A 19078-nucleotide genomic window follows, 5' to 3' on the forward strand; every position below is an offset into this window, starting at 1 on the left:
TCAAAGGCTGAAGGAAGCGCTGACATTGATCATATCTGTTAATTGTGGATATTGCCAGACACAGGGCCCTTCTTGGAGCGTATACATGTTAAGAAGGGCAACACTTAGCCCCCAAAACGGTACCCCAGTGTTGCGTTTACATGCAGCAGAAATAGCTGGATGGAGAGAGATTTTGAGCCAGGGTCTGCCAATGCCACTTCAGCCTCAGGGCTAAGCTGGGCCTGGAGAGGAAAGCTGCTGAGCCACCGTTGGAGCAAATGACTGAGGACCTCTGCTGCCCCTACTTCTGCCCGAGAGCTGAGCTGACCTGATTGTGCTTTGGCATCACCACCCACTCTGGCCCCAACATCTAGCCTTGCCAAGTTCAGGTGCTAGTCATGACCATGTAGAGCTCACCGTGTACCCAAAGACTGTGGCAGCTTCCTGGCTGCTGGAGCTTTCCAGGCCCCCTGTCTTCTGTTTATTCACTCAGCCAGCATTAACTGAGCATGGACTGGATAGGGTTGCTGCCCTTGTGGAACGCACCATCTGGAGAGAGAAAGGAATGTGGTATCGCAGAGGCTACAGTTGCTGCCAGTTTAGGGATAGAAGTATCAGGGATGTCTTCCCAGAAGCAGCGATGCTCCAACAACATCTCAGGCACTTGGCTGTGGCCACATATCAGCTGCAGAAGGAGAAGCCCATGCAAGGCACCCACAGTTGAGGAAGCAGAGGGTGGCAAGCCACGAGCAGTGCCCTCAGGCACAGGATTCCAGAAGCATGGGCAAGAGCCTGGAGGGTCCACATCCCCACATTGGTTCTGGGGACATTTGCAACTCCTTGTCTTGAGTGTCAACAACCGGCAGCTCTTTGTTCAGGGCAGGGCAGGGTATTTGAAGACGACTGGTTTGCCCTGTCCAAAGCTGCTGCTCACACTGTTGAGAGGCTTGACGCCTGGGGTGGGACATGGGCTGTGTGCATATCAGTGAGGCTGTCTGGCCTGGCGGCTGGACAAAGCCTCCTAGTGGAGATGATATTTGGCCTGTGAACTGAATCAGGTGAAGGATAGGACAAGAAAACAGCATATTTGGAGACTTAGTGGCCAGAGCATGTCTTGGCAGAGAAACTGGAAGGAGGCTGGAATGGCTGCACCAGGCAGAAGGAAGACTCCTAAAGTGGGGATGACGGGTAACCTGGGTCACATGTGTGAGATCTTCTTGTAGCCTGGGGGAGGAGCTTACACTGTCCTGAGAGCAGTGGGGAGCCTCAGGAGCCTGCCTCCAGAGTATCTAGGCATTGGTTACATGCCATGTTACAGATGAGATTGCCCAGGCACAGTGGCTCATGCCTAAAATCCCAGCACTTTGGGAGACCACAGTGGGAAGATCGCTTGAAGCCAGGAGTTCCAGACCAGCCTGTCTCTACAAAAAAAAAAAAAAAATACAAAAATTAGCTGAGCATGGTGACACATGCCTGTATTCCTAGCTGCTTGGGGAGCAGAAGTAGGATTGCTTGAGCCCAGTAGTTTGAGGCTGCAAGCGAGCTATGATTACACCACTGTACTCCAGCCTGGGTAACAGAGCCAGGCTCTGTCTCTAAAAAATAAATAAATAAACAGATGTGGCCAGGCACAGTGGCTCGCACCTGTAATCCCAGCACTTTGGGAGGCCAAGGTGGAAGGATTACTGGAGCCCAAGAGTTCAAGACCAGTCTGGGCAAAATAGCAAGACCCTGTCTCTACAAAATTTGAAAATTAGCCGAGTGTGGTGGCGTGCACCTGTGGTCCCAGCTACTCAGGAGGCTGAGGCTGGAGGATCACTTGAGCCTGGGAGGTCAAGGCTGCAGTAAACTATGATTGTACTACTGCGCTCCATCATGGGCAACAGAGCAAGACTCTCTCTCAAAACAAACCAAAACAGATGAGACTGAGGCCTGGCCTGAACTGAAAGGATACAAGGGCCAGGGGTGCACCCTGAATCTCCCATCTAGTTTGCTGCCTGACTTTGAAAGCCAACCAAGAGACCATGGCAGGAGACTGGTTCAGGGTTGCTGACCCTGGGGTTAGGAATGGAACCCAAGCCTTTTGACCCCTCAGATAGTGTTCCTTCCACCTACATGTCTAGCTCCTCAGCCTGGCATTCAAGGCCCTGCCCTGTCCAGACTCCCTTCCAGCCATTCTTCCCACCACCCACACTCTCTCCCAAGGCTACAGGTTGTGCAGGTCAGACTGGAGTCCAGGTCCTGCGAGGGCCTCTCCTCGTGGCCCTGTGGCCACCCCAAGACCCCCACAGGCCACAGTGGACAGTTGGCCCACCCCACCATGCCAGCCATCCCCTAACTCCAACCTTTTTGCTGTGGAGGGTGAGCACTGGCTGATGGAGGACTCCTGGGCTGCCACGCAGGGATCTTGGTGCTGACTGAGGCCGCTCAGGGTAACCATCTCCCTCCTCCTCTCACTTTCCCTGACACAGAGCGGTCTGGGAGGAGAGCAAAGGGCAAGAAGAGTGACTCGAAGAGGAAGGGCTGCGAGGGCTCCAAGGGCAGCACTGAGAAGAAAGAGAAAGTGAAGGCGGGGCCTGACTCAGTCCTGGGGCAGCTGGGTGAGTGAGGGCCATGCTGGCCTGCAGACACGGCAGGCTTGACCATCACCACGCTTGCAGCTCTGTCTGCCCTGCGGAAGGCCAGCTGCACAGAGTAGGAGACTGAGGCTCAAGAGCGGTAACCAGGCCCTTGCTTGCCCAGGTGCACACACCTTCCACCCACAAAGGAGACAGATCTCAGAGCCCCGTGTGACATCCTGGGAAATGCCCCTTCTGTAGACCTGGATGGAGGCTGGGCCACGCCCACTCAGGAACTGTCCAGTCATTCCCCTGGCTGGGGGGGTCCTGGGTGCTGGATTTTCCCAGAGGCCCCCGGGACAGCCCCATGCTGGGAGGGGAGGATCTGCCAGAAAGCCCCATCCTTGTCCTACTCTCCCAAATCCTCTAAGTGGGCCCTTCCCACAACAGCAGCAGACTTTCCTGGAGCTGCCCAGAGGAGTGGCTGCAGGCTCTGGCCCTGCCCACCACCTCCACTGTCCCAGGCCTCCTGTTAGGCAGAGCAGCCTAATGGGAGCAGTGTGACTCATGGACCTCACGTGCTTCCTCCAGAGATCTCAGGGAGCATCATGGAGTCCCCTTCCAGACCTTGCCTCTGGGACGGAAGCCCCAGGTCATCCTTTCTGTCCCTCTGTCTCAAGAAGGGGACAACCCAGGCGTGGTGGTGCATGTCTGTATTCCTAGCTGCTCAGGAGGCTGAGTTGGGAGGATCGCTTGAGCCCAGGAGGCTGAGGCTGCAGTGCACCATGACCATGCCACTGCACTCCAGCCTGGGTGACAGAGCAAGACCCTGTTCCTTCATTTCACACCCCTCCCGCAAAAAGAAGGGGATAACTTGGGTGTCTAACAGGAAACCCAGTCTCACGTCTCGCCAGCTGCCCCCTCCCAAGACCTCGGTAAGGAAGGAAGGCTCTGCTGCCCTCACATCTGCTGGCGTCTCACTTGCCTCCCCTCTCCCTGACATCCAGGAGGGACTGGATACTGCTTGCTACCCCTATTCGTACCTGATCCCTTTATCCATGCTCTTTGCTGCAAGCGCTGGGAGGCAACGCTTATAAAGACTGAGCGCCCTCTGGTGGCCTGAGGGCATTTTCCTCCAGATTCCTCCTTCCCCAACCCCACCAGAATGGGGGTAGAGGGCAGGTCCAACTTCGTGGGTAGCAACCTGTGCAGTTCCACGGGGTCCTTGTTCTTGGTTAATGCTCTGCTGCTGCCACCTTGAATTTTCTTTCCCATGGCAGGCTTTCTGGTAAAATCCAAAAAACCTGCTAGACAAACTAAAAGAGCTATAACACTCCACCTTGAAATTCTTAATAATATTTGAACAAGGAGCCTATATTTTCATTTTACACTCCAGCCCACAAATTATGAAGCCCATCTTGAGGGCAGCACGTCCTTCTGGAGAGAAGGGTATAAGTAGTCCCTACTCTTTGGTGGTGTTGGCAGGAGGGATGGACAAAACAAGATAGCTCACCTGGGTCTGGCACAGGGGGACAGAGAGAAGACGATGCATGGTGGTGTGCTGGGAGCGTCAGCGGGCTTCCTGAAAGGGTGGGACACACGTCTGCTGGCGTCTCACTTGCCTCCTCTCTCCCCTCAGCAGGCCTGTCCACCTCATTCCCCATCGATGGCACCTTCTTCAACAGCTGGCTGGCACAGTCGGTGCAGATCACAGCAGAGAACATGGCCATGAGCGAGTGGCCACTGAACAATGGGCACCGCGAGGACCCTGCTCCAGGGCTGCTGTCAGAGGAACTGCTGCAGGACGAGGAGACACTGCTCAGCTTCATGCGGGACCCCTCACTGCGACCTGGTGACCCTGCTAGGAAGGCCCGAGGCCGCACCCGCCTGCCTGCCAAGAAGAAACCACCACCACCACCACCGCAGGACGGGCCTGGTTCACGGACGACTCCAGACAAAGCCCCCAAGAAGACCTGGGGCCAGGATGCAGGCAGTGGCAAGGGGGGTCAAGGGCCACCTACCAGGAAGCCACCACGTCGGACATCTTCTCACTTGCCGTCCAGCCCTGCAGCCGGGGACTGTCCCATCCTAGCCGCCCCTGAAAGCCCCCCACCACTGGCCCCTGAGACCCCGGACGAGGCAGCCTCAGTAGCTGCTGACTCAGATGTCCAAGTGCCTGGCCCTGCAGCAAGCCCTAAGCCTTTGGGCCGGCTCCGGCCACCCCGCGAGAGCAAGGTAACCCGGAGATTGCCGGGTGCCAGGCCTGATGCTGGGATGGGACCACCTTCAGCTGTGGCTGAGAGGCCCAAGGTCAGCCTGCATTTTGACACTGAGACTGATGGCTACTTCTCTGATGGGGAGATGAGCGACTCAGATGTAGAGGCCGAGGACGGTGGGGTGCAGCGGGGTCCCCGGGAGGCAGGGGCAGAGGAGGTGGTCCGCATGGGCGTACTGGCCTCCTAACTCACCCCCTTCCCTGTCCCAGGCCCTGCCCTGGTCCCCCCACAAGGCCTCAGCCCAGTCACAACTGCCATTTCCAGTCTCTGCTGAGTGTCCCAGACCCTCGAGGCTGCCACTCCGTCGTGGTTTTATTTTTAATATAGAGAGAGTTTTGAATTCTACACTGTTGTCTTTCCTCTGTGCTGGCCTAGGACATTAGGATTCCTTCCACGGCTCCAGCCACTAGGACCCTGCCAGGTCCCGCGCACCATCCCTGCCCTGCCCACGTGGTATTGCTGGGCTCCTGGCTAGATGCAAGCAAGGTGGAGAAGAGCTCAGGACTCCAGCCCGCTGCCACTGGGTGACACAGACTGTCGTTTGGGCATTATTTCATGGCAGATGGGCCAGTCCAGGGCCTACCCCGCCTTGCCCCCAGATCCCACTGGGGTCCATTTGGGGGGTCCTGCTACACTCCACCGATCCCTAAGGAAGTATAATAAACGATACCCAGCCAGAGTCTACTCACTGTCACAAGCACAACGAGTTTATATGAGAAAGCACTGAGGGGGTGCAGAGGGCCCGCTAGTTCCAGGGGAACTGAAAGCTGTTCCTGATCAGCCCGTATCATCTGAGGCCTGCCTGCCCACCCTGCCACCCTCCCCTCCCTTGCTGCTCTGCCCCTGCCAGTGCCCAGCCCAGCGGCTCTGGGAAGGGGTTCCCAGAATCCCTCCTGAGCTGTGCCATTTACTCAGGGGACTCCCAAACAGCCAGCTGCCAGTGCAGGTGGAGGGCTGTAGGGGAGGGCCAGTGCCCAGACAGGGTCATGGGGCTCAGACCAGCCCACTGTAGAGAATCACTCTGGGGCTCCAACTTCCTTCCTTCCTTCGGGGCCAGTCTCGGCTGAAGTCTGGTCACTCTCAGACAGAGCTGACCAGACCAGACCGTTTGCCTTTTCAAGTTTCCTAGTCCTGCTACGAGATGAGCTTCTTCCGTGGTTTCCTTTTGGAAACTCCTCCTTCCAACAAGCAGTGGGATCCCGGGGCCCAGGGCGGGCCGGTGTTGGCCGCTGGGGCTGTTGTAAGTCTTGCTGGACGTTCCCCCGTTCCTGAGCCTTAACCCCTCACCCAGCCATCCCCCCCCCACCCCCCGCGTCCTGCCTTCCCCACCCCACCCTTAGGTCCCAGGTAGTTGCTCTGAAGAGTTTCAGTAGAGTGGCCCCAGGGTGATAGCTCAGGGAACAACAAAAAAGGAATTCCGTGAAAACATTTTTTTTTTCTTTGATGAATTACTCCTGGGTCACTTCCACCACTGGTAAAGCCAGAACTTCTCCAAAAAGAACCTTGCAAAAAGTCCAGTGAATCAGTCGAATCATTCTGTGGATGCCAAAGAATATTTTGACCATAATACAGCACAGCCTGGACCTGACAACTTGTCACTTGGACTTTTTTTTAAATGGAGTTCTTTAGCAACAAAGTATAGAAACATGTTCATTGCACACACCCAAGGAGAAGAGCTCAAGCGCTTGGAAGAGGATGCTTTGCTGCTGCTGAAGTGTACCTGGGTGTTAGATTTCAGATCCTGGGCTGAGCCCACTGTGAGCTTTCCTAAACTCTGAGACTCACAGAGGGGAAAGATACTGACGGTGAAACCAGCATGGAAAACGTCTTTACCATGTGGTTCCCTCCTCCCCAAATACATAAAGCAAATAAGCAGGATGGGGAACAGCTTGACCTTCATCCACCCCTAACTCCAAAACTATCAAGGTACGACAGTGGCATTGTCATCAACACTCAATTTCATGTGAATTTTAGCAAAACAGGAAACAAAGATAATGACTCAGTTCAGAGGATCGGACAAATGTGTCTAGTCCGGGTGGACTTGGAGGGAGTGGGGTGGGCTTCAAGGATTCTGGGCGTTGGGATGGCATGAGCTACCCCGTAGAGTTTAGTCTGCCTGCCCGCCTTGGTAGTAGTGACCAGTCAGTGTCAGCATCAGTGTCCCAACCCCAGTCTCTGTTTACTGCCTTTGAACAGAACTTCTTCCTTCCCCATGCTTTGGGTCACCTCGGGCTGCAACCCTGTCTGTGCCAGATTGCCCGGTCTGACCCTGCAGGAAGCAAAGAGGTGAGCTTAAAGAACAACCAAACTCTGCCAGGGGTCCCAGAAAGCCCAGGGTCCAGCAGTCTCAGCACTTGGCCCCTTGCCCCTTCACACCATCCTGGGGCAGGGGCTGGGCCTTCCTGGTGGCAGGGGTGGGTGGAGAATTAGGGAGAGGGTGCAACGAGTCTGGCCCCTTGCCTCGGGCTGGCTGGTGTTCTTCCAAGAGCCTCTGCTCACATTGTTGGCCTCTGGATTCTGGCCCTTCTTCATTGGCTATTGCTTTGGACTGGACTGTCGCTGAGCCCGTGTCCTGCAGAACCCAGATGTCTGTTAGGCTGGCTGGCTGCTGCGAGGGGAGGGGGGTGGCCTTTCACTTGGGGTGCCCTTTCACTCCCAGGCCAAGCCCTGGAGCAATCTTCTTCAGGCAGCTGTCTCCACCTCCAGGATGTCCAGCAGGCTGCAAGGAGAAGGATGCCAGCCACCCATCCTCCCCCAGTTCCCAGCCTTTCCCCTGTTGGTCACAGCCGCTTCTGTCTTTTTCCGGTCTACTGTCCCCAGTGTAGAGGGCTTTGCTGTCCCTGAGACTGAGGCAGGTTCCTTTTCCAGGCCAGAGGTGGAGGTAGATCTTTCTCTCAACCACATCTGCCTACACACACTGCTCCTCCGCAGGGAAGGAGAAGCTGCTCTGTAACTCATTCTGGCTATCGTCCCCCTTCTCACTGACCTGACCGCCCACCACCTCCTTCCCCCTCATCACATGACAAAGGATAATGTGCAAGAAAAGTATTTTTATGTATCATAAATGTATTTTGAAACAAATGAGAAGAAGAAAGGTAGAAGGGTTTATTTTATTAAATGAGCCTGACTTAGTGACAGTGTGTGAGCATTTGCAATGTAAGGGCCTCAGCTTCCTTGGAGAAGCCACCCCAGGTTTCCAGACATAGATGTTGAATTGTTTGTGGGGGGTGTGCCAGGCCACGTCTCGTGTGTCCATATGCAGGCATGCCTGTGTGTACTGTGTATGGGCACACTGTGGGACTAGCTGGGACAATTCCTAGAGATTCAACTGCCCAATTCTAACCAACATTGGCAGCGGCTGAACTTGGCATTTCCTTGCTAACTGCCAGATGTGGCCAACCTCTGTCCATACGCAAACCACTGAAAAATGATCTGGATTTCTATAGCAAGGCCCTTGGGGAGGGCACTCTCCCATGCCCTTGGCCTCACTGGCCACATTGGCCAATGAGCCAGGGCTGGAGTCTGAGACCTTTGGTTGTTCTTCAAGGCACCTCCTGCCACTTTCTCCCTCAGAGGCACAAACGCTTTGTGTTCCACATCAGTTTGAGGGGACGGTGGGGGGATGATATGAATGTCACAGGAGGTGACACCTTCTGTCTTTGTTTCAAAGAAAGTGATGTGCCATTTGTTAATATACAAGAGAAATATTGAAAATATATTGAAAAGAGCAATTTTAAATTATTTTTGGCTTATGTTGCAATATTTATTTTCTTGTATTAGAAAAGATTCCTTTGTAGAGAAAAAATGTATTTTTCATTAACGCAAAGACCTATTTCTCCTTTTTGTACATTGTCCATGTGCGCAACCCTTAACGAGCAATAGAATGTATGGTCACCTGGGTGTGGCCAGTGCCCGCTGTGCCCTGCATGATTCTGTGTTGCCGCTGCTGCATAGTTCCCAGCCCCATCCTGTCCTGCTCACTCATGGGGGCTTCCAGACCCCGGCCCCACCAGGGCTTGTGTCACAGGGAGCCCTTTGCACTCCTCGTGTGTTGGCAAACGCAGTTAATAAAGCAATGTTTTCTGTGCTGGCTGGTGTGAGGCTCCATTGCATTGGATGGGGTAGGGAACCCTGGGAGTCCCACACACACACCCGACAATGGGCTCAGCAAAACCACGGGGTCGCTGAGTTTTCCAAGGGATCTGCTGCCACCTCCTAAGGAATCATAATAAAGACGTTCAGTGCACACCAAGGGCTATAATTTCAGAGCAGTATTTATATTTTTCATTATTATTATTATTATTATTTGAGACAGGATTTCATTCTGTCACCCAGGCTGCAATCTTGATTCACTGCAGCCTTGACATCCCGGGCTCAAGCTATCTTCCCACCTCAGCCTCCCGTGTAGCTGTGACTACAGGTGCATGCCACCATGCCCGGCTGATTTTGGTAATTTTTGTAGAGACAGGGTTTTCCCATGTTGCCCAGGCTGGTCTCAAACTCCTGGGCCCAAGTGATCCGTCTTCCTCGGCCTCCTGAAGTCCTGGGACTACAGGCGTAAGCCGCCCCTAGCCTCAGGGCAGTATTTCATTTGATCTTCAATATGTTCCCCTGGAATTGAGAGGATGAGGTATGCACCTAAAGTCGAAGATGTGCTAAGAGGTAAAGCTCTGCATCCAAGGCAGGACTGCTGCACTCCCCACCCGCTACAACCACCTGTCTGGGGCCGTAGGAAAGTTTGGGAGGAGCCTCCAGGGAGTGTCCCTAGGTCAGTGAAGATTTTTGCTTGAGTTTGTTTTTCATTCATGATTTTCTGAGCACCTACCCTGAGCCGGGCTCTGAAAAGAGTGTGGGGGATATAGCTGCTGTCCTTGCTTGGGGTGGCTCACACAGGCAGTGAGGGAACTGGGAGTTTTCATGGAGGCCTGGGCTGGTCTAGAGGTGAAGGGGTTCAGGAAGGGTTTCTCTGAGGAAGTGACACCATTAATTCATTGATTCATTGATTCATTCAACAAGTAGTCTTGACCGGACACCTCACTGCCAGTGTGCTGGGTTGTATACTGTGCATGTCACCAGGCCCCTGTCCCCCTAGAACCTCCAGACATTGGAGACCTAATGAAAAAATAGTTGCTAGCCCAAGGGAAGCTGCATCGGAGAAAGGGATGACGGGCATTCCTCATAGAGGGTTTGGCCTGTGCAAAGATGGATCAAGCTATATCGGGAGGGTCTTGAACCTCCTCTGAGGGCTCAGAACAAGGCTGTGAAGGACAGAGGTTACATTAAGACTCAAAGCATCTTAGCTTCTGGGGCCACTGACTTAGTTGTTTGCCACAGAGAATTGACCCATTTCCTCTCCAGAGCAGTAGACGGTAGGTTCCCAAGGGTCCCTCCAGATCCAATGTTCTGAGTGCACAATGCACAAGGTATTGGAAGTAAATTTGGGGTGGAGTGTGTGTGTGCCCAAAATGCCCATGGAGGGAGGTCTCCCTGTTAGGGCACCTGGGAACCTGGACAAACAGGCTGTGGATGTTCTCTCAGCCCCAGCTCCAGCAGCTCAGCTGTGAATGGGAAGGGCTCAGCGTCCTCAACTGTGGAATCAGCATGGGATGCTGGCAGGAAATCAGCCCTGGGGCTGAGGGGGTATCTGGGTGGCCAGCCCACCTGGCCATGGTAAGAAACTGTCAGCCCCATGGCCCAGCTGCCGTGGACTTGGCACCACAGCTTCTCCCTCCTCCTGCAGCCAGCCCAAAGCAGGACCACAGTGATCCAGAAGAATGACTCAGGCTTGCCCCTCACTCTAAAACCACACCTGTGTCGGCTGGGCGAGGTGGCTTATACCTGTAATCCCAGCACTTTGGGAGGCCAAGGCAGGTGGATCATTTGAGGTCAGGAGTTTGAGACCATCCTGGCCAACCTGGTGAAACCTCATCTCTACTAAAAACACAAAAAATTAGCCGGGTGTGGGGATGCACACCTGTAATCCCAGCTACAGGGACTAAAGGGAGGTTGAGGCAGGAGAATCGCTTGAACCCGGGAGGCAGAGGTTGCAGTGAGCCAAGATCATGCCACTGCACTCCAGCCTGGGAGACAGCGCAAGAGTCTGTCTTTAAAAAAAAACAAAAATAAAAACAAACAAAATAAATAAATAAAACCTCACCTGTGAACCTAACCCAGCTGATAAATGTAGGGCAGGGGGATTCAGGGTACATGTTGGTCTGTTCTTTAGAAATATAGTGCAAGTCACATTTGTAATTCTAGTAGCCCCATTTTTAAAAAGTGAAAAACAGGGCCAGGTATGGTGGCTAATGCCTGTAATCCCAGCACTTTGGAAGGCCGAGGCAGGAGGATTGCTTCAACCCAGGAGTTCGAGACCAGCCTGGACAACATGGCAAGACCCCATCTCTACAAAAAAAAATTTTTTTAATTGGCTGGGCATGGTGGCACACACTTTTAGTCCTAGGTACTCGGGTGGCTGAGGTGGGAGGATTGCTTGAACTTGGGAGGTCGAGGCTGCAGTGAGCCATGATAGCACCACTACACTATAGCCTGGGTGACAGAGTGAGACTCTGTTTCAAAAAACAAACAAACAAAAACAGATATAGGGAATTTTAATAATATATTTTATTTAACCCATTACATCCAAATGTCTTTAAACATGTAATCAATGTAAAATAACTATTAATGAGAGATTTTGCATTCTTTTCACAATCCAGGGTGTATTTTACACTTACAGCACATCTCAATTCAGACTAGCCACATTTCAAGTGCTCAAAGCCACATGTGGCTAGTAGCTACCCTATTGGGCAGCAGAGCCCTAGAGACCCTCAGCCTTCCCTTGAGTTGCCCAGGAGTCATCCAGGCTCCTATGGAGTGAGAGACAGATAGCCATGAGGAACCCCTGACCCCCTTCCCCAAGGGAAGGCAGGAGGTTGAGGACCACCAGGCCTGGCCCTGCATTCCCAGCCCTGGTCCCTCTGGGACCCTCTCTGCACCAGCCTACATGGCTGCTTGAGGGTGGGAGTCTCACATTTGATTAGCACTCCTAGGCTTCTCCCCTGGAGTTGGCTGTCCCTGCCCACTGAGAGCCCCTGAGCACGGGACTGGAGGAGGATGGCACTGACCTGGTCGCAGCTCCCTCATGGTGGGCCAGTCCTCTTGCCACCAGGACTCACAGCTGATGGCATAGGGATCTGATGGGAGGCTGGGGGTGGTCTTGGGGACTACCTTTGTTTTTGTTTTTGTTTTTTTGAGACGGAGTCTCACTCTGTTGGCCAGCCTCGAGTGCAGTGGCGCGATCCCTGCTCACTACAACCTCTGCCTCCCGGGATCAAGCGATTCTCCTGCCTCAGCCTCCCAAGTAGCTGGGACTACAGGCACTCGCCACCACGTCTGGCTCATTTTTTGTATTTTTAGTAGAAACGGGGTTTCACCAGGCTGCCCAGGCTGGTCTCGATCTCCTGACCTCGTGATCTGTCTGACTCGGCCTCCCAAAGTGCTGGGATTACAGGTGTGAACCACTGCGCCCAGCCTAGGGGACCACCTTTCATTCATGCAGATATTGAGATATTGATTCAGCACTCACTGAGAATCTGCTGAAGGGCCCTGAGGACACTGTGGGGACAACACGCCCCTTCCAGAGACCAGGCCAAAGTGGGAGACAGACTTCAAGTAGATAATCACAAATCAGTGTGCAGTGACACACTGAGACTGTGCTGCTAGTGAGAGAGTATTAATCTGTGGGGTGAGGAAAGTCTCCATTGCCCTCTCTGAATTCCCTTAGTCGCTCCAAACTCCTGCAAGATAGGGTCTGGGGCGCCCCCTGCTGCCCGCTAGGCCCTAGCCCTGGCAACTCCCACCGCGGGTGGCAAGGCCCACAGGGCCAGGGCCAACCCCTCATTTCCAGGTTGCAGAGCTCCAGCCTCCCCCTCCTCTGTCCCTGCTGAGGCTCCTGCACCCCAGCACCTCCTGCTGCATGCCCCCTTGCCAGCCAGGGCAGAGAAGAGTCTTCTCTATCAGGCTTCAGTGACAGGGTGGTTGTTAAGGGACGAGGCGCCTCTTGGGAGAATAAACCATTGGCTGAGGTCCGCTGGGTGCCCAGTCCCGGGTTGGATGGGTGGCTAAGGAGACCCAGACCCTGCCAAAGAAAGGAAGGAAGTTCACAGCAGAGTGGAGAGAGAGAGCACTTGGTCCTTCTAGAGGTGGCCTCAGTCCTCCTTGCAGCCTCCGACTGTGTTCAGAGCGGCCAGAGGAGGCAGCAAAGGCATCTTTTCTTGGCGATGAAAGCTTCAGGACTCACATAGGCACCTCTGGCCCATGCTGGAAATGCAGGTAGCTCCAAGTGGCCTCGCAACTACCCTGTCTCAAAAAAAAAAAAAAAAAAAAAAAAAAAGAAAAGAAAAGAAAAGAAAATTAAAATAAAAATAATGAATAAAAAAGAGGAGGGCCGGGCGCGGTGCCTCACACCTGTAATCCCAGCACTTTGGGAGGCCGAGGCAAGCGGATCACAAGGTCAAGAGTTTGAGACCAGCCTGGCCAACGTGCTGAAACCCCGTCTCCACTAAAAATACAAAAATCAGCCAGGCATGGTGGCGGGCACCTGTAATCCCAGCTACTCAGGAGGCTGAGGCAGGAGAATCCCTTGAACCCAGGAAGCAGAGGTTGCAGTGAGCCGAGATGGTGCCATCACACTCCAGCCTGGGTGACAGAGCAAGACTCCATGTGAAAAAAAAAGGAGATTGGCCAGGAGTGGTGGCTCATGTCTGTAATACCAGTGATTTAGGAAGCTGAATCGGGAAGATCGCTTGAGCCCATGAGTTCAGGCCCAGCCTGAGCAACATAGTGAGACCTCATCTCTACTGAAAAAAAAAAAAAAGAGAGACAGGGTCTCACTCTTTGAGATACGGTCTCACTCTGCTGCCTAGGCTAGAGCACAGTGGTGCAATCACAGCTCACTGTAGCCTTCAACTCCTGGGCTCAAGTTATCCTCCCACCTCAGCCCTTGGTCTCTCAAAGCTCTGGGATTACAGGCATGAACCACCATACCTGTCTGAAGAAAATTTTTTTAAAGAGATAATAAAATATGGACTTCAGGGCGGCCTTTTGAGTTCAGATGGACTCCCTGCCAAGAGTCAAAGGGAGGGAAGAAAGGATGGGGTTTCAGTCAAGCAGGTGGCTTAAGGGCAAGCTCACCGTAGCAGAGTATTGCTTGGCCCCCAGTACTCCAAGCCAGGCCTGAGCTCAGAAGCATCCGCACCAGCCCATTCTGAGGAAACGTGGGTAGGGATACAGGGTCCCCAGTTGCTGGCTGGAGAGATTTTCAGTGGGTAGGAGGGAGGCTGTCAGATTTAGCAAATAAAAATATAGGGCATGTAGTTACATTCAAATTTCAGAGAGTAGTTCCTCAGTACATTTTCCAAATATTGCGTCCTGTATTTTCCCTAGCATTCCTAGTGGGAAGCCTCAGGTCCCTCTTTCCACTGTGTTCCAGGCAGGGGGCTGAGGCAGGGGCATGGTTTTCCATGTTTTATACACTGTGGCAAATCCTAAACTATCCCAACAACCCCAACATGGTGACACCTACAGTGTGAGCGCAATGGAAAATGGGCTGCAGCCAGTGACCCAGGACACAGCTGGGCCTGTCTTAACTCAGCCACAGCCTCCCTTATACCTGACATTCCAATCCAATGCTGAACAGAAGCTCCATAGTGTCCTTGAAGGACCTCTGCTCCCCAGAGCTCACAAGCCCATTTATTTGCTGTCTCAGCTCAACATCTAAAGAGTTCAGATTGGTGGGAGCACTGTTCACAATAGCCAAGAGGTGGGAGCAACCTAAATATCCATTGACAGATGAATGGATAAAGAAAATGTATACACACACAATGGAATATTATTCAGCCTTAAAAAAGAAGGAAATCCTGTCCTGTGCTACAGCATGGATGAACCTGCAGGAAATTATGCTAAGCAAAACAAGCCAGTCAAAAAAAGACAAATGCTGTATGATTCCACTTATAGGAGGTACTTAGAGTAGTCAAAATCATAGAGCAGAAAGTAGAAAGGTAGTTGCCAGGGGCTGGGGGGAGGAGGAAGAGAATTGATTAGGAGGCACAGAGTCAGGACGGGAGGGTGGTTCCGGGGCTCTGCTGCCCATCAATGGCATGTGGTTGACAATATTGTACTTTACACTTGGAAATTGTTGGGAGGGTGAATTTATTTTTTTATTTTTGAGACAGGGTCTCACTCTGTCACCCAGGCTGGAGTACAGTGGTACGATCTTGGTTTACTGCAACCTCTGCATGCCCCCAGGCTCAAGTGTTCCTCCCACCTCAGCCTCCCGAATAGCTAGGACCACAGGCACACACTATCATGCCCAGCTGTTTTTGTTGTGTTTTGTTTTGTTTTGTTTTGTCTAATAGAGCCAGGGTCTCGCCATGTTGCTCAAGCTGGTCTCAAACCTCTGAGCTCGAGGAATCTCAAAGTGCTGGATTACACGTACCTAGCCTGGGAGAGTGAATTTTGTGTTTTTTGGGGTTTTTGTTTGTTTGTTTTGCTGCAGTTTAAGAAAAAAATGATACTGTAGAAAAAAAAAACTGCTACATGTAACACCATCCAACTGCTTTGCTGCAACAAACATAATGTAAAGCAAAAGAAACCATTTTATTTTACTTCTGGGGAATTTTTTTTTTAAAGATAGTTTCACTCTGTCACCCAGGCTAGAGTGCAGTGGCACGATCTTGGCTCACTGTAACCTCCACCTCCTGGGTTCAAGCAATTCTTGTGCCTCAGCCCCTCAAGTAGCTGGCATTATGGCACTCACAACCAGCTAATTTTTGTATTTTTAGTAGAGACGGGGTTTCACCACATTGGCCAGGCTGGTCTCAAACTCTGGCCTCAAGTGATCCGCCCGCCTCAGCCTCCCAAAGTGCTGGGATTACAGGCGTGAGCCACCGTGCCCGGCCATCAAAAGAAACCATTTTAAAACAGTTTTTTTTAAAAAGAGTTCATGTTGGGCCTCTGCTTTTCCTAGAGCACCATCCGTGACTCCCCTAAGTCCCCCAACTCAAACTCAAACTCAAAGCTCTTTTGAAATTATGATCAACTCCCTTCCCTAAAAGGCTTTTTGCACACTGCTCTAGGAAATTACGGCTGACCCAGGAGCGAGAAGTCTTCTCTCTGCCACTGACTTGATGGACCCAGCTACTTGGGAGATACTTCTGCATCTGTACAATGGGAGAAGAGGTTGGGGGATATCTGTGACCTCTGAAGTCCATCTCCTGTGGGGAGGGGCTGTGGTCAGAGGGCAAGGGAAAGCTTTCCAGTGTTACCGGATGGAAGATCTTGACTGTGAGTTGTCCAGGTTCTTACGCATTGAACGAAGAATTGAACAAAACACACAAAGAAACAAAAGAACAAAGCAACGAAAGAAGCAATGAAGGTGATTTACTGAAGTGGAAGTACACTCCACAGAGTGGGAGCAGGCTCGAGCAAGCAGCTCCAGAGCCCCATTGCAATGTTCTTTAGGGTTTTTATTAAGCTAAAAGAATTTGGTGGCTGGTGGATTAGAGCTCACGCCTGTAATCCCAGCACTTTGGGAGGCCCAGGCGGGTGGATCACTTGAGGCCAGGAGTTCGAGACCAGCCTGGCCAACATGGTAAAACCCAGTCTCTACTAAAAAAAAAAAAAAAAGAGAGAGAGAAAGAAAGAAAGAAAAAATTAGTTGAGCATGGCAGTGTGCCTGTGGTCCCAGCTACTCTGGAGGCTGAGATGGGAGGATTGCTTGAACCCAGGAGGCAGAGTTTGCAGTGAGTGGAGATCGAGCCACTGCAATCCAGCCTGGGTGATAGGACAAGATTCTGTCTCAAAAACAGAAAAAGAATTTGGTAACACTCCTAGGTACCCTTTAGAGGCCTCCAGTTGGTTACACCCTATGACAGATTGGCCAGCAATTAATCAGAGGCTGAAGTGGATACTTGGCCCGTGGTCAATCAGAGGCTGAAGTGGAAATTTCTGTCTTGTTATCACAGGAGTGAGGATGCGGCCTGTATGCTGCCTAATCTTGCCTAGAAGGGGCTGCACCTGCTGTTCTTTTGCTTACGCCTTGACCCTTGGTGACCCTAATTCCCTATTCTCCTATCTCACCAGGGCCCTTTAACTTGAGGCCAGCTGGGTGAGGTGGGGCTAGCTGGCAGATGGGGCTGGGTGAGCCTCCATACACGACTTGGGCAGAGGAGAGAAGGAAGAAGCTTTATCCACTCAGCCTGTCACCTTTGCACAATCAGAACACCATTGTGGCGCTGACTCATCTGTCACCAGGTGAGTGTGCCATTAGGAGCACAGGATTAGTCATGGGCATGGTCATGGGGTGAGATGCCAGGTCGGGCTGGGATAGTGACAGGGTGAAGCATGGAGCAGGGCCTAGAGGCACTGGAAGAGAAGAGGAGGCATCCCTCCTCAGGCTTGGAAGGGGGCCTAGGCCTCCCTGATAGGGATGGAGGCCTCTGTCTTTGGGATAATGCTCAAGTGGGTTGCCTTGGGTCTAGAGGTTTGTATTTAGTGGGTGGTCCCCCTTATTCTTCCCTCCATTCTCGAACTCCTGACCTCAGGTGATCCGCCCACCTCAGCCTCCCAAAGTGCTGGGATTACAGGCATGAGCCGCCGCTCCCGGCCACTTCCCTCCATTCTCAATGAACATTAAGCAACATGTGGCCATTCAAGTCTAGAGAATTTATCCATGAATCCACCACGAAAGAGGAAGCTGCTAGAAATGGAATTTTGTTGTCTTTGGGGTAATGGAAAATTATTGACCTGCATTCTGGCCCTTAGTTTCCTCATTTGTTAATAAGGATGAGAGCTCCTGCTGGGCCCACCATGCAGGGTGGCTGAGAGGCTCAAAGAGGACATGGGTATGAAGTGGACAAAATGAGGAGCCACAAAAGCTGTTAGAGGAGGGCAGGACACAGTGGTACAGGAGAGCACTCACAGACTTGCTGACTGACCAGAGGCAAGGAGGCCAGAGGGATTTGTTCACCAACTCTCACTTCCCGGATTCTGAGCCGGTAAACCCTGTTTGTTTACAAGTTTTCACGGGCCTCCCTAACCCCAACGGTGGTCTGGGGTCAGTTCCACTCTAGGGACTGGCCAGGTGCAGCCCCTAGATGGGGGCTGGTTGCAAACAGCTGATGGTCAGAGAAGCCGCTTCAGTCACATATCTGACAGTCAGCTGCCTGGGCCAAAAAACCACGCAGCTCCCCAGCCTTGTGGGTTACTCAGGCCCCTTGTCAGCTCTGTGATCATCCTTCACACCTGAAAGCTTGTAACCCGAGAGGCTAGAGGTAGTTGAATAGGACATCCCTCCTGTGCCCTCACCTCACCCCTTTTGCAAAAAAGGAACATTCCATTGCTAGGGATTGAATGTTGTGATTAACATGAAACTCAGAAGAACAGCCAAGGGTTTGCAGAAGCCAAGGAGGAAAAGTGACTCAGCAAAATAAACTTTCACCTGTGGATACTCTGAACTGCTATTTTGGGACTCTGGGAGCCTGCCTGGTTCTAGTGTCTGTTGCTTGGTATCAAAGCATTGCTCCCTAAATGCCAGCTGGAATATTCATGCCCATTCCTTACTGAAGTAGCATCCTAGGAGGCTTGGGAGGGAGGTCTGATGGATGGGCCTTATCTCTGCCACATCCAGGTAAGAGTCACAAGTGAAGCCTGGGCAACCTGGCGAAACCCCATCTCCACAAAAAGATACAAAAGTTAGCTGGGTGTGGTGGTGTGCATCTGTAGTCCCAGCTACTCAGGTGGGAGGATTGCCTGAGTCCAGGAGGCTGCAGTGAGCTGTGATCATACCACTGTACCCCAGCCTGGGTGGCAGAGTGAGACCCTGTCCCAAAAAAAAAAAAGAGTCTCAAGTGAGCCGATGTCACAGGAGAAGTAGACATGCCCCTGTAGAGGCATCGGGAATCAGAGGGGACTCTCAAGAAGAGAGTAAATCTTAGGGATTCCTTTCCCCTCCAGGAATACTTCCATCCAGTCAAGAAAGGGCATGGGATTGGCACTAACTTGCCCTGTCAATTTTAACTCCTTCATGGCCCTCATCTGAAAAGCCTCATGTGGTTTGTAGGACCTCTGAGTTTGGGGAGGGTGTGAGAGCTCATTTCATCCAATCACTATCCAATGGAGTTCCCCTCTCTAGGAGAGACTGTTTGAATTCCAACAACAGCCCATCATTTGAAAGGCAACCCACAGCTGTGTTAAAAAGGTCTCTCAAAT

At 52.3% G+C, this 19078-nt stretch overlaps 1 protein-coding gene and 1 non-coding gene across 18 annotated transcripts in view; one reads left to right on the forward strand and one right to left on the reverse strand.

Moving 5' to 3' along the window:
* Nucleotides 1-8901, forward strand: part of JADE2 (jade family PHD finger 2) — a 57597-nt gene extending 48696 nt beyond the window's left edge. For 7 of the 17 annotated variants that reach the window (XM_055386627.2, XM_019027713.4, XM_019027711.4 and 4 more), the window contains exons 11-12: nucleotides 2451-2579; nucleotides 4177-8901. In XM_055386627.2, coding sequence (XP_055242602.2) covers nucleotides 2451-2579; nucleotides 4177-5000 — 953 coding nt within the window. In that variant the 3' untranslated portion in view covers nucleotides 5001-8901. The remainder of the gene's footprint in view (nucleotides 1-2450; nucleotides 2580-4176) is intronic. The other 10 variants (XM_055386631.2, XM_063706782.1, XM_055386629.2 and 7 more) reach the window with 3 other exon arrangements.
* LOC115934808 (U7 small nuclear RNA) lies at nucleotides 3814-3873 on the reverse strand. Its single transcript, XR_004070553.1, has one exon. It is a non-coding gene; the product is annotated as a U7 small nuclear RNA (small nuclear RNA).
* Nucleotides 8902-19078: the final 10177 nt, after the last annotated feature.

Source organism: Gorilla gorilla, chromosome 4, assembly GCF_029281585.2.
Source record: "Gorilla gorilla gorilla isolate KB3781 chromosome 4, NHGRI_mGorGor1-v2.1_pri, whole genome shotgun sequence".
Lineage (NCBI taxonomy): Eukaryota > Metazoa > Chordata > Mammalia > Primates > Hominidae > Gorilla > Gorilla gorilla.